This window comes from Kryptolebias marmoratus, linkage group LG18 (genome assembly GCF_001649575.2).
Source record: "Kryptolebias marmoratus isolate JLee-2015 linkage group LG18, ASM164957v2, whole genome shotgun sequence".
Classification (NCBI taxonomy): domain Eukaryota; kingdom Metazoa; phylum Chordata; class Actinopteri; order Cyprinodontiformes; family Rivulidae; genus Kryptolebias; species Kryptolebias marmoratus.
In genome coordinates this window covers 10686039-10713041 of record NC_051447.1, presented here as the reverse complement: position 1 = coordinate 10713041, position 27003 = coordinate 10686039, and the positions used below count along the sequence as shown (strand labels likewise).

Below are 27003 nucleotides of genomic sequence, written 5' to 3'. Positions count from 1 at the left end.
TCCCAAACCAGGTGCCACCACGTCCACATTATTCACACTTCTACCTTTTACACACAGCAGCTGTTCATCACCTAATGATGCCGGGCCCAGCCATTGATAGAGCAGAGCAGACAGAAAGCATTTCTTTTTCTACTGGGGCTTGAATTTAAGCTCTCCTTTTGTCTTTGGAAAATTGAGTTTTATTGCATTTACGTGCATGCTTCATTTTAACTTTTTTATGGCTTTGTTTTCATTGGTACTGCAAGACAAATTTATAGTGGCCTTTTTTCTCTTGTTCCTCATTTATTCTGTTGAATTCAGTATAAGAAGGAAAATTACTACTGCATTTCATAAAGCCCAAGATGATGGGCTCCTAATTGGATCCCAAGTTCAGACAGCAAAATGATTATTTTACAGAAAAATGGACCTAATAAAAATGGAAGGACGTAGTTTAAATGGTTTTCATAAGGCCGTCTGCGCACTTTGCCTTCTTTATTTATTTTTGTCAATTGATTGAAATTATTTTGGCTAAAATTGTTTTTGTATGGTGCAATGGGTAGAGACAATTTACTCCTCACTTTTGTTTCTCCTCAAAAAACCTTCAAGAAAGTATTTTTTTGTTAATCATCAATTGTCAGTTGAATTGTCTAATTAAACAATGCAGTAAATGAAGCTATTGTACAGTGGAAATAAATGAACCCAGAATTTAGGCTAAAGACAAAAGAAGTCCTAAATGTGGCAATTGGAGTAATGATTATGGTTAACAGTTTAATGGTCCCATCAAATTAAAGGAGAGTGACTTTAATTGCTATTCTGATATCCCAGTGTGTATGTAATCATCATATTCAAGTCAAAGCTGCTTATTTCCACAATCATATCAATTTTAATTTTACATTTAGTCTAATTTGAATTTATTGCCATAAAAAAGTCTACTCGACTGTTTCTCAATTCTCTAATAGACTGAAACAATTGCCGCTTATAACTTAACTAAGTTTTGAATTTGAGTAAGCCCAGTGGACTTTTGTTATTTAGTTATAATATGTACCAATTCTAGTTGTAGTATTACTTGATCAAATACTTGCACTGAATAAAGTAGCCAACAAGGTAAATGATAGCTGAAGTAGATGCTACCGTTTTGCACTTTTCCAGCTTCCTGTCACTGCAGAAAATACAGTATTTCGAGGTAAGATCCTGTCTAGATGATTCCCCCCTCTCCCAAAACATTCATTATTAAATCAGATACGCAGGTTGGCTTCTAAAAGGTCAGCTCACCTGTCTGTTTTAGGTGGGATGCTTTGGATTTCAGGTGGAAAATGAGCGACTCAGTTCCCATTCTGCACAACTCCCGCAAGCTCAATTTAGACTAATGTCAGCATTTGAATCCATTTCCTAAAGCAGAATGGCTGAAGGACATTTTTCACAGTGGTGGGCCACTTTACATGTCCAAATTGGGTTCTCTTCAATATTGGCTAAAAGTGCACACTTTTCAGCACATTTAACAAATATGAGGACACCCGTTGTGTATTTTTGGACTCCTCACAATCAAATTTTAGGGCATTATCTTCAGCCAGTGAGTCTCAACAGGTTTCAGAAAGAGGAGCAGAAAAACAGAAACACGGTTGCCTTTTTTTGTTTATGTTTTTCGGTGAAGGCTTTTCCAATTACAGAAACAATAATTTGCTGTAAAAGGCATCAGACTGCTGGCAAGAAAGAAGTGGAGGAGGGTAATTGGTGGTAGTGGGGGCATTTCACATGAGATGCAATCCATATCACTTTTCTAGTAGGAGTGGAGCTAAATATGTCAAGCAGGGGATTCATTTGTTTTTTATAGAAATCCTCTTCAGTGCTGGGCAGATGCAGGCAGTATCTAAAACATCACTCAGGAAAGCAAAGAAATGGTCTTTCACTCACTTTAACTCTTGTTGTCACACCCTAACTTAGCCCTGGTTTTTGACGAGCCACCTGATCATCTGAATCACAATGGGGTGTTTTTGAGGCTTGCAGACCTCTCAAGCAGAACTGAACTATAGAGGAGAAATGTTGTTTAATCACTGCCAACTTTTGCCTTCAAAATGTTTGCATGTCCTTAACACAGCCATTGCTCTACCCTAGAGTACAAAGCCTGCACAAACAAAGAAACAGGTGACCTGAAGCGCATAGCTCTGCTACAAAACTGTGAATCTTTCTGATAATAGATGATGTATTGTCCAGTAATCTGGCCAGGCAGAACATACTAAAAATGCAGCAAAGCATTTCAAAGGTCCTATTTATCATTAATCATTTGTTTGACTGCCCTTTCTATTGCAAGGCCTGTGTAATGTAAATTTTGTCATCGGTACCTGTCTGTTAAGCACCGCCAGGTTTTTGACTACATGGACCATGTGATCCAATAATGAATGGGAAACAATAAAAATTTGATTCAAAAGATGGTGCCAAAGACAGATCAGACAAAGATGGCTGCAAGTTGAACCAAAGGCAACGAATTGTTTAAAAATTGTTTTGAGGAAATGTGTAAGGAAACTCCTCACATTACATAAGAACATGTAATGACTGAGGAACCAGAAAAACACAATATCATCAAATTCTTTTTAAGACACCACTTGTAGTTTTCTTTTAAATGTTCAGTTCAGATCTGAGCGTATTACCGCTATTTTTTAGGTTGTAGCGTGAAGCCATTACCCATAAACGGAACAATGTGCTGCAGCTGACCCAAAAGTAGTATGAAAGTAAGTGCATGCGCATCAACAGCTTTGTGCTCACAGACGTGAAAAGCATATTAAAGCCTTAAAAAGAGCAAGAACTTTACTCCAGAATGATCTTGGGCATCTTTTTTCAGTTTGACTGCTTCTGACCTCCAGGCCCCATGTTCCATTTCCTTTAAAAAAAAAAAAAAAAAAAAAAAAACTTAGTCAAACACAGTTTAGTTTACATTTCTGGATGTTTTGACTTGTTTCTATGACAGATGTTCTTTCCATAAGTTTGAGTCTTAATTAGTTCATTCTTGCAAACAACTGGAAATTGGAATCCTTTTAGAAGCAGCCATTGCGCTCCCGGCCAGTGCTTCCGTCAAACGGTGACTATTTATCCTTCTGTGGTTTAATGGCTTTTGTAAATGGCTTAATAGAATTCACTAGAGCCTTGGGATGCCTGCTGAAAGGGCACTTGAATCACTGTTTTCATTGGCGTTTTGTCCCCCACTCCCCTCCATCCCTTGTCTCTGCTTACACACAGTGTGCTACAAGATAATCGAATATGATTATAAGCAACCTGCGAAACTATTGTCACCCCTCTCCTCTTCTCCTTCTCCTATTTTCAACATTGTCAATTATTGTCTTCTTTTTAAAACCTAATCATTCCTGTGCTACGTGCTGGGCATTTAAAATGTAATTATATGTGATTTACAAACAGCTGCAGCCATTATGATGTATAAACAAATTACAGGACGAGGGAGAAAAAAAAAAGGGAGGATAAGAGATGAAGACAAAAAGAATTTGGCTAGCATCAGGCTCAGTCATTGGTTTGGCTGCTTTTTGGATCATCGCTCTGGCTCCCGCCTCAATACAAAATGAGCACTCATGCTTGACACGGTTTACCCCTTTTGCAGGCAGATATTTGCTTGTCTTTATGCCAGCATTGAATAGGAATCTGCCTCTGTAATGCAGTGTGCACTAGCTGCACTTCCTTCCAAATGTGACTGTTCCTATTAATTCAGGATCTCACTGGGATTCTGTACGTGCACAGAGGTCTGGTCATTCCCCATCATATGGTTGATTGTTACTTTCTGCTTATCTGCAGCATGTAAAGCTTATGTTAGACTTGTACTACTGTCAATACAGCCAAAAAAGTGTTTATATGAGACCCATAACACTTCTGATCTTTATCACCTACCGCCAAAGATTTGCTTATATCTGCCTGTGTATTTGTGTGTAGCATTATGGCTATAAATCAGGCAATTTTACAGATATTGAGCTAAAATTTGGTGTGGCAGTGGTTGAGCATTAGCCCCAACACGTACTTTGAGCATTTCACATTTCACAATATTTTTGCTTTAAACTTTGGCATTAATTGTTGTACATAAGGAATCAAATTACCTTCAAAATGAATACAACTCTGTCCCTTCTCAGAGTAAGATATTAGTTTCAAAGACTTTTAATCCAAACTTTTTGTTGTGCTTTGCTGGTATGAGATATCCTCTTTTTTTGTTCTTTTTTTTGTTGTTGTTTATTTTAAAATGCCTAAAAAGGTGATAAGAGAAAATTGCAGGAAATAAAAGTAAACTACTTCCTGATAAAAATGTTCCTGAAACACATTTGGTAACCAAATTTAAAAAAAAACATTTAGTCATTTAATAACTTTTTTCCAAACTGGCTTGGAGGCTAAGATCAATGTTCAAGTTTAACTACAGTATGAGACCTTAGCAAATGCATTAGGTGCAAAATCCATCTAAACAACTAAATGAATATTGACTTCTTACAGTAATTAGAATCAAGAGTTCAAAGTAAATATAGAAAAATAGATTTTTGGTGTGTAAATACTTGCTGTCACAAACTTGTATTACAATTTTGATGAAAGAAAATGATTAGGACTTCTCATAAAATCTAATCTCTTTAATAATGAATGTTTATATTCAACTTATCACAATTGGTAATACATGTAACAAGACAAAAGTTGGACGACAATGCACTAAAATCCACTTCTTTCTAGTGTAGGTCTTGGGATGCACATTAATTGCTTAATATATTAATGTTATGGTACTTTCTAAAAGAAGTTTTTTTTAATTTTTTTTTTTAATAAACATTCTCTCTGAGTTTTATCAGATATAATGTTATGGGGTAATGTGTTAGGCCAGATGGTTTTTTTCACATCATGTTATGTTGCCATGTGACAGTTTATATTAATTTGACAAGTGTGCCGTGATTGTGTAACTCTTACCAGTAGTAGTTTGGGCATGTTTCCTTCATATTTAAATTATAGGCTCATCAGGACTTGATCTATTATTCAAAAGTTGGAACTCATAACATCACATAGTTTCATTGTTTCTACAAGTTTTTGCTCATTGCTGTCAAAAAAGGGGAGAAAATGGGAAGAAATGAACCCTAGCTGGGGCTACTGGATATTATAGCGAAAGTGTGGTTAGTAAAAGTGTTTAATTATGGCTTTTTTCTCTCTAAAGCAGATCACATGGTAGGTCAGTTTTACAGAAAAATCACCAGGATGCTCAATCAGACATAAAGTTGACACATTCAGTGGCTCGTATGTTAACAGAAAGTAGTTCATGTTTGAAAAGGCTTAAGGTGTGAATGTGCAATCACCAGCACCAGCAATCACTGCAGCAGTGGGTGTCCAATGAGGTGTTTGGACACCTCCGCCCTGACTGCCCGGAATCAAACTGAGCTCCCAGCTTTGGCTTTCCACTAAATCTATTTGCATTCCTCGTGGTTATTCCTCCAGGTTTGACATGCAAATGAATGTTTCCTGTGCTATTGGTTGGCAGCTGTCTGCCTGTCTCAGCATAGATATCTGTGGGAAAACAGCATCATTATTCATATTTTCTTGTTCTCCACCAGCATAAATAATTTTAGGTGTTAATGACAAACCAGCAGCACTTGTACAGAAATAGAAAGGTGTGTGTATAGTCTGCCTGCAAGCTGTTTGTTTGGTAGCAACATGCACCATCAGCAGAACTTCACAAAGGACACAAACACACACCGACTGCATTTATTTGCGAGAAAACATTAACAGGAGAAGTCATGTTGCTGTAATAAGCCGTTCACTGCAGAACCCGAGTTAACATGCTCATGGAGAAGAATTACTTTCATCCTGTATGCTTGAAGTGACTCAATGACATAAAGAGAAGCTTGATTATTTCCCTCCATTTGGTCTCCTATCATACAAATGGGAGTGAAGATGATCCATTGCACTTTAATCTGCCCCCCTTTTTTTCCCACAACCCCCCTCCAGGTGGTTGATTTGTGTAAATGGCCTCTAAAAATATCACCATGAAAATTCATATTGGCCACTTCACTAAACTAGCTGCAGTAATTGCTTCCAACACACACGCTTTCAAACAGCTCCAAACACATAGCCATTTGCGAACACTTTAACACACGCATGCGTAAACATTTTCTGAAATGCACAAACATACTGTACATAGTACACAAACACTAGAAACGGGGCTCTTTTGAAGATGCACATGCTTAGTGGTGTTCACAATCAACTCCCCAATTGCAACTGATGGGTGCAAATCAGTCAGCCACTTACCGCAGTCATTGGTTCCAACAAAGCAGGGATTCTATTTATTTATTTCCCTCTTCCACAGTATCGACAGCCAAATTTTTGCCTTGAATCCACCATAATAAGGCAGCCGCACACGATATAATGGTTTGATAGGCCATAAAGGCCCTCTGGGAGAGCTGGCTTAACTCGGAGCTCTATTTCACCACCAGGGTCAACCCAAAATAAGCTGCATGGGGCTAATGGGCTTGACGGCAGCCAAATCCAAAGAGTAATTTTTTTGTATAATTTTGGTGTCTATGAATAAAAGGGCTAAGATGACTTTTAACCTAATTCTCGCTGCTACATACTATTAATGATGAAAGAAGTACATTTTCCTGTACTTAGTCTAGACTTGAACTAAAATGCTTTATTAACTATGATATAAAGAAGCTTATGTAACATTTAGTATTTTAGAAATGTGTTTTTATAACAAAAGGCAAAATATTTCAATGTGAACTTTCAAATATTTGATCTTGTACAGAAACTTGCATAATTAAAGCAAAAAGCAGAGTCCTGACTGAGTTTTGTGTGGGTTAAAAGAAAGCCTGCATTAAAAAACGAATTATATGAAACTATTTAAAAAAAAAAAACAACTATATTGTAATTGGGAGTGTTTCCAGTTTTCACCCATGTCTGCGTTTCTCCCAGGAGCCCAGTTGGAGAGTCTGATGGAAACCATGAGAGCAGAGATCGCCGCCCATCCGCCGGTCGAAGGCTCCTACGCTGCACGCCGAGGAGACTACTGCCTTGCAAAGTTTGCTGACGGTGAATGGTACGTGGAGATTTTAATCTTTACGCTGAATATAAGCTTCTCAACAGCCTTAAACATAAGACACCCAGCCTCTCAGCTAAACCTTAAATCCTCCATAAAAAGAGAGAAAAAAAAGGTGCTTTGAACAAGCAGATCAGTATCCGTCCTGGTTTGGACTTTGGGGAACTTTACTGGTGGGACCCCTTGCTTGTTGATTGTGTGATCAGAGGAGATCCGTGGATCTTTGTCGGAACCACAACTCGTCATGAGCAGCTCTGATGCCACTGGGAGTGCCTTTCCCCTCAGCAGTTTTCTTTTTAAAAATGTTGATATAGATGTTAAGTGTTTGACAATTATGTAGAATGTTATTTAAGTTTTTTAGTAAAACATATTTAAATTATAATTGTCATCCACTTTCCCTTGATTGGCTTTAATTTTCAAATTTTATTGTACAATAAAATGTCAATTAAGGCTTTCTGGTTCTAATTTTACATCTGTTGAAAGCTTGCAGCTAGTAATTTGTCTTTTCTTCTCAGATATAAAAGCCAGATGATTTGAACTCCTCTTGTTTTTAGCCTGTGATGTGTTCACGCCAGGCATCTACAGAGATGTAATTAACTTTTAGCCACTGTTTTAGCAGCGAGTTGTTTTACAGGATGTTTGAAGCTTACAGATGGTCACGGGGACAGATAGAAGTCACAGTGATCGAGGGAGGGAGGGAGAGTGTCAAGAAGGGGGACGGTGTGGGGGAGAGAGAGATCAGGAAACTGATTAAAAACCAAATGTTCACCTGACACAGGTGCTGTCCTTTTGTTCTTCCCTGCTTCCTTTCATCTTCCTGTTCTGCTTTTGGAACAGAAGAAAGAAATGTCCCACACGTCACAAATACAAATCATTTTAAACAAGCAGACTTTGTCCTCATGTTCGGAAAGAAATCTGACAATAAAACAAAAATCCTTCTCCAGAAGACAAAAGTTTTATTTTTATATATATATTTTTTTTTTTTACCAGGCCCATACGTTTCAGCTAACTAATTGTGTCCACGTTCGCATTGTTCTTCTTTTGTATCTAAGTATTCTGTGAGGCATTTGGGACGCGGACTTGTTTCGGTAGAGGAGTAATTAAAAATCTGTCGCCTTTCAAGGTGTCTCAAAACACCAAAGAGTCAAAGTGAATGGAAGAGAACAAAACCCCTGCTCATCAGTCACATTCTGTCTGCTGTTCTCATTCTTTTAAGGGTTCTTTACGACTGCTTGCTCATTACTTTTTTCTCTTTTCACCCATGTTAGCCTAATTATTTGGCTTTTTTCCTGCACTTCTCCTTCGCAACCAATTTGTCTTCCCTGCTCTCATTTATTTATTTTCAAGTCTCAGACAAGTGATGGTCAGATGAAAAGATGCGCTGAATCGAGCGTGATGGAAAACAAGCTCTTGTGTAGCTTCTTTGGAGTTTGGCCCTTAGTTTTTGTTTAATCTGTCGCTGATTGGTAGATGCTTGTACTATTGTTTATTTCCATCAAAGTTGAAGCGGTTAGAAAATCAAACATTACAATGAAAAAACCTGCAGGCTTTTCATGATTAACACTAATGCACGAATACTGTTAGCTGCAAGGACAAAAACAGGGTTGAATTTCTGTCTTTTATTGCAAAGAGGGCCTCCATGCAATTTTCACATCCCGCCCATGTCCTGATAGATCCCCTCTGCCCCCCCTCCCTCTCACACCCCCAGCCTGCTCATCCTATCCCACTCCTCTACCCCGATCACAACAGACAGATCCTCCAACACCCTCTCCCCAGGGAAATAAGCACAGAATCATTTACTCATCTCCTTTTCCACTTGTGCCCTCTGTCTTCATCTCTGTTTCCCTGTGCTCTGTTCTCTCTCCCACCTCCCTCCATCGTCTCTCTTTCTTTCTTCTTCCCCCCAATTATTCCTTTGCTGCTGCAGGTACAGAGCCAGAGTGGAGAAAGTTGAGTCACCGGCAAAGGTTCACGTCTTCTACATCGACTATGGCAACGTGAGTAACTGTTTTAGTGGAAATGAGATTGTGTGATCAAGTGTTTGTGAGAGGGGGGGGAGTGTTGTCATTAAAACCCGGTTGTACTCGGAACACAAACCCACAGCTGAAGGGATTTTAGTGCTTCATTCACAAGTTGTTTTAAATTCATGTTCAAAGAAAACCTTCCCTTGTCCTTTGAGCTGCATATTTTTTATGACAAATACAAAGGCGGCTTGTTTGTTTTTTCTTTTATTGTTTGTCACTGAGGCAAAACAAAGTGTGCAACCAAGTGCATCATTTTTATTCCTTTCATAACAGCAAGAAAACAGAGCGTCCCCACCTCCCCCCTCTTCCTCGGATGTGTTTTTTAATTTTACTCAGCGATGACGAAGGCACTTCATCCTGCGTAGTTGTGTCTCTGCCCACGTGCGCGCTCATGCTTGCATCATCACCAAGTGGCTCATGCAGCCAACCCCCACCCTGCGGGAGTTTTCCCATGATGCAGTGGAGCGGCACAGTGTGCGACTGACCTCAGAGCAGGGGACAGATCGTGGTTTGGCTGGCAGATGCGATGCATCCTGGCATGTTGCTGAAAGTGTTATTCTCTGAGGCTGACCTGGTGCACACAGAAAAGACAAGCTGATATCCACCGCCCCTCATCTGTAGTAGTTTTGCGTCATTTCAGGTTGAGTCAGACCGGCCTTGATTCCGTGGCCCCCGTGTCACGAGCCATTAGTCGACAATATTGCCACCTCTCTCAGGTACAGGTCAGCGCCTGAATTATTATGTGATCATTAGCAAACACAGCTGAGCACTTTTGTCATTTCATTTTTTAAAGCCCACATTCAAAGTGCCATCAAAGTCTAATATTGGTAGATAAATCTTAACATTTTATCCATAATGAGGGTTCAAGATATTCTCTGTCTAGACTGCACACTCCAGTGAACCTATTAACCTAAGATATGAGGGGTCATTAAATTACCTTCTGACTCCTAATGGCTGAATTTATCTGACTTTGTACCACAGTGTGGCCTGCGGTGATCAGTTATTGATCAGAACTCAGTCAGGCTATTATTATTTATTGCCCGCCGCTGAAAGGTGAAGGTGGATGATAATGTTTTTGCGTGTGTCTGTGTGCGCGAGTGTTGGTTTGTTACCGAAATATCACGAACCGCTGGATGGATTTTAATGAAACTTTCAGGAAATAATTATTGAATTTACATCTACAATTGATTACCTTTTAGAGTCAGCCTAGTTGAAGATGACCACCACAGCTAAACAACATTATCCGACAAAATAAATTCTATTCCAGAGAAATATGACAGAAAAATCTCATCATTATAAAGACAATGGCAAAGACAAACTAATAAGGTTGTATTATAAAGCTGATCTGTGGTGTTACAGCCACTTCAGCTTCACACGTCCTCTTTGTTTGTGATGTTAATTGACACGGTTCCAATGCGACACTGGTGTGTTTCCAGCTTGACTGTGACATCTTGTAATATTGCGTCCCATTGCACATAATGTCCATTTTTAAGGCTACAGCTTTGTCATTTCTGAACATAAGATGATCTTAGTTTAAAACTCGGACATGAAAGGTGGCGGACCATATGCATTTCTTCAAGGAATATTAGTTCTTTAATTATCAACAGCCACTTTCATATAGTTAAGGTATGTTTTACATAAAGAATACTGTTGCCCTTTTGACAAATCGTTAACTTTGGCAAGTATCTGTAGTGCTTTTAGTGGAGCTTTGTAAAAGGGGCAGGTGTAAAATGATTATAAGGTGGCGTACAAAAGTATGCAGCCATTTATCAAGAGAAATGACACCTGTCCTTTCACAGTCACTGTTAAAGTGGCATACACATTGCAGAACGGATTCAGAATCAAAGAAAAAGAGAAATACTTTACAAGGATGGATTTGCATCTGGAGAGCATGCTAAGTTGATGTGCTGGAACACCAAATATCTATAAAGCAAATTTCTGTTTTTCTTTTTGTGACTAACAGGCAGGCTGGAGTTTCTTTCAAGATGCTTGATATGTCTCAAAAAAAACTATTAAGACATTTTTTTCCCCTTTTTTATATAGCCTAAACATTAACTTTGACTGATGAGAATTAAAAATGATTAGCAATGACCAAATAATTTCAGGACAGTTTTCACAAATGTTTATTGGGAACAAATAACTAGTGAAGTGAACAGATTAACACATTGTCAACACAGATCAACAACTTTAACTGTGTTTCTTAGGTTTTAATTCTGTGCTTTCTGTGTCCATCCTCAGAGAGAAGTTGTGTCAAGCACCCGTCTGGCTGCAATGCCTCCTGCCTTCAGCACCAGGACCCTGCCAGCACAGGCCACAGAGTACACCTTCGCCTTCATCCAGGTCCCGCAGGATGTAAGTACACAGACGAAAAACATACGTGCTGCAGCCACAAGCTGCTAAATTAACTTTGAGATATCAGCTTCTTCACACTCATTTTCTGCCAACTTTTGAAAGTTGACTTTTCTTGGCAAGGCTTGAAACACATTTGAGAGGCACAAACCACACAAGGTGATGAATCTGGAACTGATAGACGGAGCCGAGTTTTCATTCAGGAAAGTTTGGGGGAGAATTATGCTCGTGCATAATGGATGTTGTTCAAAGTGAAAATAACAAAGGCAAACACAAAGTTGTAGCCGTTTGTGTGTGCGGAACTTTAGATATTTGGGCAGTATGTTATTATTTCAGCAGCCTAAACTTTGTTACCTTATTCACCCCCCTGCTCCACCCCCACCCTGGGCATCCCTTGTGTACATAGTTATGTTTGGGGGTCAGCTTACGAGCAGCATCCTGAGCCAGCGACATACAAAATCGAAGACCAAACGGTTTGCTTTTAATATGTGCCTGATTGGTTCTGTGTTAACCCCTGTCTGAATGTGTGTACCTAAAGATTGTTTTTAAAGGATTTTTCCTCCACTTAAAATAGGATGTGGAGCGTTCACATGTTTCTAATGGCACATGATCCTAAAATCAATGAAGCTACACAGAATCTACGTGATTTGTTTGCGGGCTGCAGTTTTGGCCACTTGGCAGTCGAAAACAGTCCACCAATAAATCCTGCCTTTAGTTCTTGCAGGAAATATTTCAGCGGATTCATTTTTATCTGTTTAGAGGATTTATGCTTATTAACTTGATAGTGGTAGGGTTTTTTTTTTGCATTTGCAGCCAGCACGACCAGCTTATGTGTGTGGCTGCAGATGGACAATAATGTAAGAATAAATTAATAAGTTAACGAATTTAAAAACCAGATCCTTCTTTCAGGTTTTGTTGTTGCCTTTCCTGTGTGTGTTTGAAAGCTGGTAGCACTGAGCTTTGTGCTGTCACCTGTCTCATGAGTCAGTAATAAAGTGGCCCATCTGTTGGTGCTACCCAGGGGACACAGGCATCACCTTCATGTTACAAACAAACAAAAAGCTGAACCACATGTTTGAAGCTGACATGCACCTTACACCTCTCCTGCTCACTCTGTCTTTGTCACTCCGCATCTGCTCTTCCATTTCGTCTTGCTTTCCCCTCCCTGTGTTTTGCTGCCTGCCACGCTGACAGCAGGGTGCCCCCACTTGTGCTGAACCTTTGCTGGAAAGGTTGCTACCTTTCTCTCATAACCTGTCACCCGATGCCCCGCACAAGACATCTGTCTTCACAAGTCATAATTGGCTTCATAGCCATTCTCAGAAAAGTTCTTTTCTTAGCACTAAAAGTCTGTCAGTAGGATGAATCCTACGGCTGCATCCCTGTGGTTTTTCATCGAGTATTCTGTGAAGTGACAGTATCTTCAAAAAATTGTCACAATCATGGGGAAACTCCTACTGTTCTTTTGTTTTGACGAAAAAAAGAAGAAACTTTTAATCGAGATGCACTCTGGTGACATGTATCAAAGTAGGAGGCATTGTTCACGTCATTCTGCCACATCCCACCCCTGCTACCACTTTATTTAGTTTCTCCTAATGACTGGCATAAATACACTCATACCTTCACTAAAGATACTTTAATATTTATTACACCTATAATGAAGCAAATGTGCCAAATTAAAAGATAAAAAAAGCCAGTCAAAATTAACTTCTCTGTCAATCCAATGGCTCTCACTGCTTGTTTATTTACTTAAACTGCAATACCATCCAGCATTTTCTCATTACCGGCATGGCAAAATCCACTGGCAGCATAAGATTACTTTTTAAAGCTAAAATTGAAAAGTAAAGGTCACGTAACACGTCAAAAAAATACCCTCTGACACAACGCATCTTCCCTGTCGTTTTCAGAAGACTTTTTGGTAGCACTTTTTATGAAGGTCGTGTGTTTAATAGTTTGGAAGCACATTCAAGAGACATTTGATGTTGAAGGTTTAGTTTAAAAAGGTGCTTTTTGTGAAGGAAAAAAAAAAAAAAGCATTGACATTTCTGACAGATTTGGTTTATAGTTGAAATATTAATGGCTTTTTTAATATAATAAAAGTCAAAGTAGCATTTAGATTTTGCTCACAACTATACAAACAATGTGTAAGACCCGAAAATGCTCTCTTTAATTTTGTATTGTCTCCTTATAAGTGTCATCCTGTTGTTTTCTTTTACAGTCAGCTTTCCCTCTGTTTTTCTTTATCTGCCTCCTGCCCGGAGCTTCCCCGCAGCTCCTGTGACAAGTTGACCGGGGGGGTGAAGAGCAGGGGACAAAAAAGCCCCTTAGTTTTCGCCTCGAACAAGCTTCCCTGCCCACACTCGCTCGCACGCGCACACACACATGCCCAAGGGTGGCTAGCTGTAAGGCGGTTGCCATGGAGACAAGACCAGGGTGAGAAAGAAGGGAAGCAAAGAGATAGATTGTGTAGGAGAGGGATGGATAATGGGCAGGAACTGATTTTTTTTTTCTTCTTCTTCTTTTACTGTCTTCTTGTCTTTGAAGGTGTGACTCCCTTGTTTGTCTCGTTTTCACCCTGACTGTTAGAGGACATGAGGTCAGGATTGTATTGCAGCTGTTCCAGTCTTCACCATATGTTCAATCAAATGGTGGCCTTTCAGAGGGGCGAAGGTTAGGAAAAGGAGTGGTTGAGGCAGCTTTGTGAGAAGAAAGGAGAAGACGGCTACTTGATGAGAACTTCGGATAGGAAAAAGTACCGTAAACAGTTCTCATCAAGTAGCTGAGCCAGCTGATTCACTGACTGAATTTTTCTAATCTAGTCATGTTTTACTCGCTCTTTGTACATGTGAGCCAATAATGCTGTACTAATTCATTTTTCCCTGTCTGTGTTTGATGTTCTCTTGGTCCTTCAGGAGGATGCCCGTGCAGATGTGGTGGACTGTGTGGTGCGGGACATCCAGAACAGCCAGTGCCTGTTGAATGTGGAGTATTCGGGTGCCACCTGCCCTCATGTCACAATACAGTTTGGAGACACCAAGGACGACGTCGGCCTTGGCTTGGTCAAGGAGGGCCTGGTCATGGTGGACATCCGCAAGGAGAAGCATCTGCAGAAGATGGTAAGAAAAAAACATTTTGATGCTTAGCTTTTAGAGCAAACTTATAAAACGGTAGCTCATAAAAGGGGTAGAATTCCTTGCAAGAGTGTCTAAAAGCTTTTTTTTTCTCCCCTAATTTGTGTTTGATTCAAGAAAATTCCAGGCCCCCTCATCCTCTAGTCTGTTCTCCCTGGTTTGGGTGTGATACAGTGGTAGACACAGTAGTCCCTGCATTTAGAAGTGGCCTGACCGGCATCTTCTTAACAGCAGCTGCAGTTTGTAATCTAACAGGGTAGTTAAACATGTCAGAGTAAAAGTGCTTGTATTTGCAACTGACAGGCTGAGATTGTTTATAGCAGAGTCTGACAACATGATGGAAAGGTTGCCAACAAAGATGGCCCTTTTTGTTTTGCCTTTTCCAGTATCGGTCGTATCATCCGTCTCAGTCTCTGTTATTTATTAGCATAAAATGAAATTGTCTCAAAGTCAAGCTGTTTGTAATCAGAACTCGCCATTTAATGTAGAATCACACAAAGACAAACCCCACTGGCAGTGATTTAGGAGCCAAAGTAAAGTTTGAATGAGGAGTTTAAATTTGATATGCATTCCTACTTATTTGTGCCAATGTAGTCAGAGAAAAGATAAATTGAAGTTGGGGCATAAAATGTATTTGTCACTTGTGTTGGAAAAGGTGCTCTGATGTTTGTTCTCCTATTTGACTCCCTTCCTGGTCAAAATGTTCCCTACAAACAGTGATCTGCAAGGTGCAGAATACAGACAGAAATGTTTCATCTTTTCTTAAGCACAAGAAGTCATAATTTCAGCATGTCCCTTAGAGTTGGTGGGTAAAAATTTCACTAAAGTTTAGCTTGCCATTTTGTTGTTATAGCTGGAAAAGCGCAAAAAAATATATTTTGCTGGCTTTGTATTGTGAACTCTGGGGCACAAAAGGCATAATACCTCTTCTCACTTGTCAGTCCACAGTTGCACATAATATATATTTAAACACCTCTACAATTTGCCTTAGATGGTGGCTGTTTTGTCAAACCATGAAGCTTTGCTCATTTACTTTTTTCTCATTATGCTAATTCCCCCCCATAGACTCAAAGCTGCTCTGTGCACGAAAGATAAAGAAAAAGGGAAGATACTCATTCTTGCTGCAGCTACGACGTCTCTGCAGCCCCAATATTAGTCCCTTTTATTTAAATATTGAATGCATGAAGAAACATGAATGTGCCCACAGAGTTTAACTGTTAATAACTCTAATTAATGTTTTTGTAAGAACACTGTCAGTAACATCTCATTTCCCACCTCCCTGTCTTTGCATCATTGTGAGTATTTTGACCTCTGACCTCCACAGAGTAGCCAGTGACCATAATTCAGTCTTGGGATAATGGACCCTACAGATGAACGACAGTGATTAAAACCTCCAAGCTATTCAGCTAATAGGCTTACAGACTGCACACGCAGATTTAGGTTTTGGTGGATCCAGTGGTTCCTGTTTAGTATGCAACAGCTGTGACTCCACACGCATTTGCCCCCTCCTTGCTGGCTACAGATGGATATTTTGATCTGGAAAAAGCTTAACAAGCAACAGTGTTGCCAAAGTGCTTACAACTATGTGTTAAAGTAAAGCTCTGCAAATTTTCTTTTTGATAATTCCACTCATCAAGTCCATTTCCAATTTCTGAGTCATCGCCGAGATCTTCCACGTTTTTCTACTTGGTAAAATGAGCCTGAGTGCGACTAGACTAATTTGATTCTTCTTCATAGTTTCTGTTGATCTGGAAGGTTGCGTTCTCCTGCATGTAGTATCTGAAAATCACAGGTAGAAGTTTGCTATTATTCCACATTAAGTGACATTTTTTAAAATTTAAAAGTTTTCTAAACTAACAGAATGAGCGCTGAAATGATTTCTCTGTTATCAAGTCACTATTGATAAACTGGTGTAGATAAACTATTGTTTGCTGTGTCAGGTGTTTGGATTTACCGTTGCAGCTTTTACTCTGTTGAATAGTTGCTTCAGTGATCTACAGTAGTGGTGTGAAGGTGGAGTCATTTGTTTCCAAGATGCACGCCGGCTTAGAGATTCATGAGCGGCACGACACCTGCTGTTGGTGCCACAACAAAAAATACTGTCCTGCAGGAGCAAGAGCCAAAAAATGTTTTAAGATATAACCTTTAGCTGCCCTTTGGATCAGTGCCTCATTCTTCATCTCTTTTAGACTTTGATAGTGCAGCGTTCAAACCTTCTAACTTTACACCCTCTTTCACTCATCCAGACTATCAACCCTGTTGTAAAAGTAACTTTTTTTCTTCCTATTTCATCCATTTTGTCTCTATTCTTTATCCAGTCGGATTGGAACATGGTCACTGTAATCTGTACTCAAGTTCTAAAGCATTATGTAACAGATGGGTTGTAATGTTCATTGGCACTTGAGCAGCCATTAATAGTCAGTCATAAGTGCACTGAAGGTTAACACCAGTCTTTGAGGGTGGCATTGTCCCAAAAGAGTGAAAGCAAGGGAGGGATATTCATCCGTTTAGTTTATTTCCTTTTCAAGTGCTTTTCCACCTCAATCCGTATTTTAGTAAATGCTCACAATGCACATCATGTGGGCAGCTATTGTTTCACAGACAAGCAGCATGAAAGTCAGACTGAAACGATGATTCTATGCCTTCTGATTACTTTTTTTATTTTAAGCAGAACAGAATGAAACTAAGGTTTAAAGACAAAGTAGGTTGACAACTACAGTCAGTGTAATGTATGAATTTGCTTATTGTGCACCACATTCTGAGTGGGATTTTAATTGGAAGCAATGTCATTATTTAACCATCAGCACTGGAGTAAAACCAGGAGTGTGTAGTTTACATTATATGCAGTGGTATCTGTTCTTCCTGCATCACTTTGTTTTTAAATGCAGATGTAGATCTTGAGAGCCTATTTGCATCTATAACACAGATGAGCCTGTAGGTGTTTGTTCGTATTTCACAGGACAGCTGTGCTCTTTAGACTGCCAGGTACAAGAGGCTGCCATTGGTACATGTAATCAACATGTTGGTGTCATAAATGAGCTGTTAGCAAAGCTCGGCAGCTCAGTAATAGTTGCCTGAGGCAGCCAGATTTAGAGCAGTGTCAACCATGTCATTTGGTCTGATTGCCCCCGCTGGCAACTGCTGTTCTTGAGTTGGGGGGGTAGACAAGCTGACTTTCTTTTCTCTAGAAGAAAATAGGACAAATATGTGATTTAGGCATTGATTTTCTTGGACCGTAAAGGCAAGAATGATAATGGGTGGCCACAAAAAGGTAATGGGATTCACTGGAAATAACTTACCAGAAAAAAATAAATCTGATAACTTTGGCAAACTAAAGATGGTGAAAGTTTGCTAATTCTGTTTAAAAACAGACATATTTAGTTCCTCCTCCTTGCTCTTACTTATTACACCCTGAGTTGATGCTTCCCCCCCACATTGTACAAAGTCTAATTTCTCGCATTATTTCTCTCTTTGCCAGTTTTAACACCAGTGAAGTGTTTTGTTTTCTAGTACCACAGATCACTTATTTCTTTATCGCCAAAATTGATCTTACATTTTTCAGTGCTGTTATTCCATTTTTTTAAAAATTTGTACCTCAGCTCAGAAATGTAAACACAACCCTTTCCCTCGACATGCTTCCTTTGGTATTCATATTGTCCCAGCTGAGCTACAACCTGACATCTGGACAGCAATTGAAAAGACGATTTTTTGGCTTTTGCATGTTCTAATTTGCATCTTGTCATTCAGTGCTATGTCATGATGAGCAATAATCCTCAGGAATTAGAGTAGAGAGCTGCTCAGATCAGACCTGGCAGTGGCCTCATCATGAGCTGTGATATAAAATGCAGTTATGTGTGATTATTTGCAACTTCAATCAGCTGATGTTGCCCTGTGGGACTACATTGTATTTTGCGTGTAATGTCTTTCTTACTTTTTGAGTTGATAGTGTGAATTACAAGGAACAAACAATGTGTGTTTCCTTATAACATGGAAGAAAAGGTAGCCGGCTCAACAGAATCACAAATAGACTTTAAACATATTTTCTTTCTGCTTGATTGGGTACACAGAAAGTGCCTGCAGCAGCTGTTTTTGACCAGCTCACATAAAACCGCACCCAGACCTGATATTTCTTTGTCCAAGATGTAATGAGTCTGTCATGGCAGCTGAAGTGGAAGATGGCTGTGTGGTTAGCAGCGCTATCTGTTGTGCTCGGCTGCTTTTCACCAGTGTTTTCTGTCAGCAGCTGCCAGCAACATGACTGATTCAAAGTGTGGCAGGCCGCTTGGCGCTAACTGTCTTGTCCAGTCACCTCCGCTAACTGACACTGCTGCTAGCCCACAAAGTTCATTAGCGTTACAAGCTAATAATGTCCAGTGCGCTAATCACAAGTCAATTACAAATACGGATGTGTCTGTCACTTTTTCGCTGGCGCAATTATTATAAATCACCAGCATCCAGCTCTGCAGTATCGACCCATGCCTTGTTTCCAGTATGTTCCTAAGGGACAAGATTAAGATATAGCAATAGCATTCATATTTTATCCAATGTTTATGAGCACCTTTGTAAGGTGTTTATTGAAATGCAATGTGTTTGAGTGTGTCAGCAGAAGGCAGACTGCAGGGAAAACAGCTGTGAGGTGGCCTCCTTAGAGTGCGAGCGACAGATGAGTCCTGGAATCTTTAATTACCCAGGAGCCCCCATGGGAAATATGGTTTTATGTTTTTTTTTTCCTCTATGTATTGTGGCTGAATTCACACACAAAACGTTCATATGTTTTATGTATTAACGTCGTGCAGCACGTTCTGAAAAGCCTTAAGGGGTCAGAGGAGACTCTTCTAGCTACAGGCTCACTTAAGATGCAAAACAATTTTTTTTTGTGCACAAACAGCCCCAATTGCTGCTTTTAAAGTTTACAGATCTGCCTTTGTAGTTAATAGCACAGCAGGGTAATAGTGTTAATGGAGTCGGTGAGTGTGGATGAAGATGGAGCTATAGCTGGATGTGGGGAATCTATACCGGAAATCAGTCAGGAGGCTCACGCATAGGACGCCTGCAGGGATGGCTTGTTCCATTTATCAAAGCGCAGTTCTGCAGCTTGCTTGTATCACATCGCCCACTGCTACCATAGTGTTAAAGCACAACTTTGGACATTGATTACATTACTCATGGGAATGAGTACTTAAGATGCATGGCAACAAACCGAGGCCTGTTGGGAGAACTATTTTTATTTAGCTTTGCTATTGTTTGTGAATGTTGGTAAATAAACCCCAAACGTAAAGGTTCTTCTTGTCATCTATAAATGGCTTTTAGCCACATCTGCAACATTGATCCACTGATTTTCAGCTTGCTGCCTTCACTTTCCAAGCCACCAATTGTGTTCTTCTTATCCTAATAAAGAGTTTAAAAAAAGAACACACACACATCCCACTGAGCTCCGCAACTGTGACAGCATGACTTCTCCCCACCAATGGCTCTATACCTAATTTACAAATAGAGTTAGAGATGGGGTCTTTTAATGGACATTTTCTGCTCCCTCATTATTGACTACACACACATTTGCCACCGCTGCTGCGAGGGCCTGACATGTCCTAGCTGACACACACCACTTCACAAACGCTATTTCACCTTCGACAGATGTCCACGCAGGTGTGTGTGACAAAAAGACAGGAGGAGCGTGGAAGCACTGGGCGAGTCAGTCTAGATTTTACTGTAGAAAAAAAGCTCCTAATATAGGTATATTGTTTTGTTTCTAGTCCAGCTGAGAGGGCAGGGGAGAGTGTACTTTTTAATATATGTGCACATGTCTTACATGAGTGTGACCTCTTATCTCCATGAATCCATGCTGGTGGGCTTGTCATATTAGTTCCCACTAAGTTGTCTGATCTCCTCCGACAGCCATGCTGGAGGGGGGTGGCAGCAGGCAACTAGATGTAAACCAGTTTTTCTCAGATGGGTGGCAGTGACACTCTTACACACAATGTGCATTTAATGCTCATTGCTTTTGTTTTATTATTGGGGAAAAAAGGCAGAGTTTAATAACTAACTTTACTTTTTTAGCAAAGCAAAATCGTCTGTCTTGAAGATTTTCGTGCATCATACACACCTCGCAATTTCTCATAGATTCCTTGTTTCCCCCCTCCCTTTCTTAAAGGCATTGCATGTCAGTGTTTTCACCAGCATATGGGAATTCCCTCTTCCCTTGCACACATAAGCCGTCGAGGAGTCTATCCTTGGTTAGTTATAGTGCTCGAAGACAAGCTCCTTCCTATCAAACCACTTGTATGATGACAAGTCTGAAGAGACTTCCCCAAAAAGCCTGGCCTCCTCTCTGCTCGCCATGCAGTATTCATGCATGGGCATGTTGAGTGAGAGACGTCTCTTAGGACGATCTCTTAGCCAAGTACACTCAACTTGAAACTTGTGAGCTTCAAACATAAAAGCTGTTATGTTCCCATAGATGCTCTGATGATGAACTGTTTGGTGCAGGGTTTTCTGTCTTCACTGCAGTGCAAAGGAGACTAAATTGCAGATAAGGGTGAGAATGTAAAAAAATAAAAAGTGAAGTTGCAACAAACGGATGACTAAAGGTGATAGTGGCAGGTTCTTTAGGGTGTGAACACGTTTGGGTAGTTCTTCACTCACCTGACATTCTGTATTGTCATAAACAAATGGTGGTGTATGTACAATTTAAAACCTTGATTAGTTCCACTTGATTCACAATCACTTTCACAAGCTTTGAAATAAAGAAAAACAGGCAGCTCACCTACGCACCAGACGCACACAACCTGTTAAAAAAGTGCCACGCTAGCTCTTGCTCACATCCATCACTTTCACACCACCTGGACAAGGCACAAGGGCCAGCGCTCACTCTCACATATTCACAGCCAGTCATACAAATCGCCCAATGCCAAACCGCCAGGCCCACACCACCTGTCGTTCAGCTTACGAAAAGCCTCACACTTACACGCAGTCTCCCACCAAGGCTTCCGTCATAGTTACCTACATGCATAAAAACTGCCTCGTGTTTATGCATATTTTATTCCTATACATACGAGAGCAACTAAGTTGATTAAACATAAATGTGAACTATTGGCTTGGCATTTTAAGAGTCTGATCATACACAACAAGGGTCACTTATACAGTTACCTTCTTAGCTTAACAGTGTATTACCTACTGCCAGTGTCTGTGGCCACTTCTCGCCATAATAGCATCTGTCTGGCATATGGGAGCTCAGTTGGGTCATCCAGACAAACATTGTCACCAGCTGCTCTTTGATACCCAAACCATCACTGCTTTTTTCCCCTGAATCCTTTTCTATAACTTATTTGCTGATATTTTTAATTCACCTTTGCTATTGCTATTTTTTAGCCACCACTATCGTCTTCCTTCCTCGATTGGATGGCACAGTTGTTTCCTGAATGAGGAAAAATTCCTTGTCTTTGCCCTGCCGGGTGAGTTTTGCATGTGCTCGTGTCATAAATGAGCCATTATGCCTCTCTACTGGAGTCAATAGAGGAGCTGTGAAAGAAGGATCCGGTGCCTGATACGTAGCGCTGTTCCAAATCTAAAGCCAGTCGGCGGCGGCGCTCAGCTGATTGGCTGTTGTGTTCACTGAGCTGGATTGTGAGGAACAGTGAAAGATGAGGGCGAGCCAGGAAAGGCACCCTCCTGATCAGAGTAGTGAAATTTTTAAATGCGGCTGTGTTTCATCTTTGCATATTTTACTGGAGTACTCTTGACTCTGCATCTGTCACAGAACATTTTGCATTGACACAGTCTCAACACTAAAGTGCAGATGGAATATCTATAGATTAGCATTGCTTGGTGTGCTAGTTTTCTTCACAAATGCAGTTCTTTTTTGTGTTTAGATACTACCAAACACATATTGGCAGATGAGAGACCCTCCTCTACAACACTTTAGCCTCCACCTAACTTCCAAGTGCTGCTCTTTGGAAAGACAGCAGAAGTTGCTATGGGCACTGAGAGCTCCCCTCCAAAGCCCAAATGGCATCACTGGCCTTTTGTGTCTGTGAAATATCATTGGCTGGGTCCTCCATATGGTGACATCTGCCTGGTGGGATTAACATGCCATATCCCTTTGCCTTCCAAAAAAATCTCTCCTTTAGTTGGCTTTGATGGATGCCTTGTGCAGTCACAGCACTTTCCCCAGTCACACACTCAGATGTGCTTATACACAGCCGCTGTACAATCCAGCTGTATGTCTGTTATCTTGGCCGTGCCGAGTAGCTATCTAATCAACCTATGTGCACAAGCTAGATAAGCAATTAAACTCCAGAGTCCCATCCATCCCCATCCCACTCGACTGTTTTAACATCTGGCATGCTTGTTCTGGTGCTTGTGTGCACGCCAACTCATCTGCTGCTATAATCAGCAACAAAACACGGAGCACAATTGAATCCATTACATGGGCTATTCTTTGCTGCAAGTGAAATTTGATTTTGTTCTTTCTTTAGAGCCGATTTTGTTCTGCTGTCATGCTAATGTTCGGCACTACTCCAAAAAGGAAGACTAAATTCATTTACCTGTTAAACAAATGACATTTACAGAAATATACTGAACTAACAGAATGTGATCGTCTTGTGTTGCGATGTCGAGGCGAAGTGTGTGTTGATGGACCTTGTGCATAATGCGGTTTGATATTAGAACGGTGAAGGACAGCTTCACTCAGACGCTTTGCCACTCCAACTCTCCATCCTCCTGTCCCCCCACCCCTGCTCTGTGACTCATCACTGGTTCATTCAATGTGGCTAAATGGCTGCTGTAGCAGAAGCAGTCAATATGCTCAACACATTGGCCTCCTATATATATACTCACTGTATGTCCAGAGCATTAACTGTATTTATATTGTTTAGATTAGAACGTGAAATCTTTCCTCACTTCTGTAAGGCTTATCCCAACAGAACATTAAATTAGAAACCGAAAAACGTACAATTCCTCCACCATCATAGAAAACAGGTTTTTACAACGGTAGAAACCATTTTCCCTTCATGTGTCCAGTCTTTGCTCAGTGAAAATTCTCTAAGTACAGTACAAGCAGGAAGAAATATTAAAACCTGATTCTGTGATGAGTTGTCTCTGTTTAAGGCAAGAAATGTCTGTGATTCCCCTGTCTCAAAGCCATACTGAGATTTTACACAAAAGACACGAGTACAATATGGGGCTTACACCCCTCTTTAGCTCATGGCTCCCTTATGGCGTCCCACAACTGCACTTGGTTATAAATCGCTACTACAAACCGACGAGGTGTTGGCCCGAGGCTAGTAGGCGCGAGGATTTAGGAGATGCTCTCATCTCGAGTGACTTTGATGGCACAAGTTGTTGGATGAAGCGCAAAGTGATGCTCGACTCACAGTGGTGGGGGGAAAAAAGCAGTGACCCTAAGCGTGACGTCAGAAATGCTGAGGTTTGTGGGTTCCACATTCCCTGCAGTGACATAACCAGACAGTCTGTGTTAACTTGATCCTGTTGATCTTCAGAGAATTCTGTGCTCTTTACAGTCAGTGTTTTAGGGAGGGCGTGCAAGTATGCTTTCTACAAAAAAGTGAACTTTGTTCAAAACAAAAAAACTTGCAGGTAAGTTTAAAAGGGAATATCTCCAGGGACTAAGCAGGTTGAAAGGATGCATTGATTCACTGTAATCTTTTAAAATCCTGTGTGTGACGCAGGTATGTGATATGCTAATGACTCCTCTCTTTTTGCCTTAGGTGACAGAGTATCTGAACAGTCAAGAATCTGCCAAGAGTGCCAGAGTGAGTAACTCCATACAAACCACAATCTGAATGTCTTTTTTGTCTGTGAAATGCAGTGCAGCCAAAACAGAAATACATCACAACACTAATTCCTTCTCTCTATCTATTGGAGGTGGGATAGGGTGCAAAAATACTTTAATGTTTGTCACCTAGAGATGACACAAACACAGAAATGTTCAATTCTTGATGAGCAGCCACTCCACCTAATGGAACGGCAACTGACCCAAAATAAATATGAGCAATAATATTGCAAAGACAAAAATCATATCAAAGCCTTAACTAAGTGGTAGCATTTACTGTAACTGTCATCTAGTCTATGTCAAACCAGTAACTCACCAGGGTTCTCAGTTTCCTCAGCTGTAGTTTCTGTGAATTGCCACCAGTTTAATTTTTTTGCTTATTTGGGGAAAAAAAAACCTGTTGTAATCAATTGAGCAGTAATTGGTCTGTGATAGCCTACATTTTATTTTCTTCAACTCCTGCAGTTTGTGTGTATATTAGACAGTGTTTTTTATTCCTGGCATAAGATTTGGGGTTATTCAGCAAACATCTCAACCTACAGCGCTAAATGTCAAAGTTTAACCACGCTGAGGAGAACAAATAGGTAAAAAAAAAAGGTCCAAATCTGCCTATCTTCATTTCAGAAGCAGCATATTAAAACATAAATGTGGGTGCAGAGATGGGCTAGAATACAGTTTTGCAAAGTGCTGTGGCACAAACATTCAATTAAATGAGCCTACAATAAAAAATTTGCCTTGCAATTTTGAGTCATGGCCCAGTGAGATGAATTATTGCTCTGAGACAGTACAGTCTAGTAGTAACTGAAAACCATATGTTCCTCAAATTTATGCTACAGTAACGAACTTTGAAGATGCAAACTCTGTCAGAAATTTGCAACAGAACCTTGGATTAAGTTTTAAATGTGCCTACTAAAGCATTCAGCTCCTTCTGTGCTTTTATTTACCCACTGGTTGTATTGCAAGCTCTGACAATGAGCCAGTCAGAGGTGATTACAATAGTGACTGTTATTACTATCAGAGTCACCACCATGTTTTCAGGGTGTTAGGGGGGAGGAGGAGAAAAAAAACAGCCATGTGAGAAATGGGAAATGGCTTCATTCATCCTAATAACTAGTGCTAATTAGCACAGTTGCTAATTAGCTATGAATCACGGTGTTAACAGCTGAGCGCACAGGCCTCTGAGAGCCAAAAAAAACATCCCACACAGACAGGCTCCGTTACACACACAAGACTGAACAATTTTGTAAAATTTGCATGAATATACATACTTTTCTGTCCAGGCTGTAGTAAAGGTGACATTTATCGGAAGCGTGTGACAGTTTCTGAGGTGACACAGGAGCAGTAATAGATTGGATGTTATCTGAGGCATTGTGGGCCACCACTGACCCCCACCTCTTCAGTTTTTCTCTGAACATGTAATGTTCTGCATAAGTTACAGAAATGTGCTCAGCAAAATCTATCTTTCTTCCCATCAGCTCAACATCTGGCGCTACGGAGACTTCCGTGCGGACGACGCGGATGAGTTCGGTTACAGTCGTTAAAAAGGAAAGACAAGCGACCATCAAGTTGACACCATTCCAAAGACCAACACGGACAGGAAGCGAGGCATTGACGAGATGAACTTGAACGACAAACGATGACTCACTCTTCCTTTTTGGCATTTCATCCCTACAATCTGGCTTCTCTTCCTTCCATTAAGAATTTGTAATTTTCTCCAGCTAGCAACACTAAAGAAATCTTAAAATCTTTTCTAATTGACCTCTATTAGCTCGAGCAACCTGCACTGTTGCCAATCTGTTATTTGCCATGATAATTATTGTCTTCAGCCAGTCATGTTCTTCACACTCTGAGCTATTCCAGTTTCTTCTTCACTCGAATGGACTGGCTGGGAGAACGCTCGATTTCCTGCTAACAAATGCTTCACAATAAATTACATGTAAATTCATTTATTTTAGACAATAACGGTAGGTGAAGTCATGGATGAGCTTATTTCTGTCTTCACTGTATATCTGGGTGATGTTTCTGTGGGGAGTGTTTTGTCGTTACTTTTATGACCAGTAAATATGGATGCCTTCATGTGGCATTTTATCATCTCTTGTTCTGTAAAGTTTACATTCTTATAATGGTTATGATCCTGTCTCTGGCAGTCTCTTCTCTTTCTGTATGCCATATCAGACACAGTGTTTGAACCTGTTTCCAAGTAATGAACCTTTGCATTCTATTAAAAAAAACTGCTGAATAAAAAAAAAATAAGCAAACTGAAAGAGATTATCAAGAATTTATTTGGCTGCTGAGTTATCAGTTGGTGCCAAAAGGTACTATTAGACAAACATCTACAGCTAGTCTATCCAATTCATTTTTCCAAATATTGGCTTAAACTTTGTTCTGGTTTTAGCTGAGAGTTACTGACGACACATACTGAGCATGACTTGCATTAAGGTTTAACTTCAGAATTTTAACTCTGATCATCACAGCAAGGTCTGTTTTTACTCATGCAACTTTTCAATCAGTACAGTCGCAGTGTCATGGAGACATGTTGTCTAACATTTGTTTATGCAACACCTGACTGAATATTCATAATTAGAAAGTTCGCTGCTCTGTCCCAATATAGTCGACTAAGTAGTGAACGTCTCAAACACAGCCTTAGTTTAAAATTCTGTCACTAAATGCAGTGGGGAATAT

General features: G+C 40.2%; 1 protein-coding gene across 1 annotated transcript in view; it reads left to right on the top strand.

Annotated features, from left to right (window-relative positions):
• Positions 1-26585, top strand: part of snd1 (staphylococcal nuclease and tudor domain containing 1) — a 173880-nt gene extending 147295 nt beyond the window's left edge. Inside the window, exons 19-24 of the mRNA XM_017414826.3 lie at positions 6904-7027; positions 8955-9024; positions 11290-11403; positions 14313-14516; positions 24257-24301; positions 25797-26585. Coding sequence (XP_017270315.1) covers positions 6904-7027; positions 8955-9024; positions 11290-11403; positions 14313-14516; positions 24257-24301; positions 25797-25862 — 623 coding nt within the window. The 3' untranslated portion in view covers positions 25863-26585. The remainder of the gene's footprint in view (positions 1-6903; positions 7028-8954; positions 9025-11289; positions 11404-14312; positions 14517-24256; positions 24302-25796) is intronic.
• Positions 26586-27003: the final 418 nt, after the last annotated feature.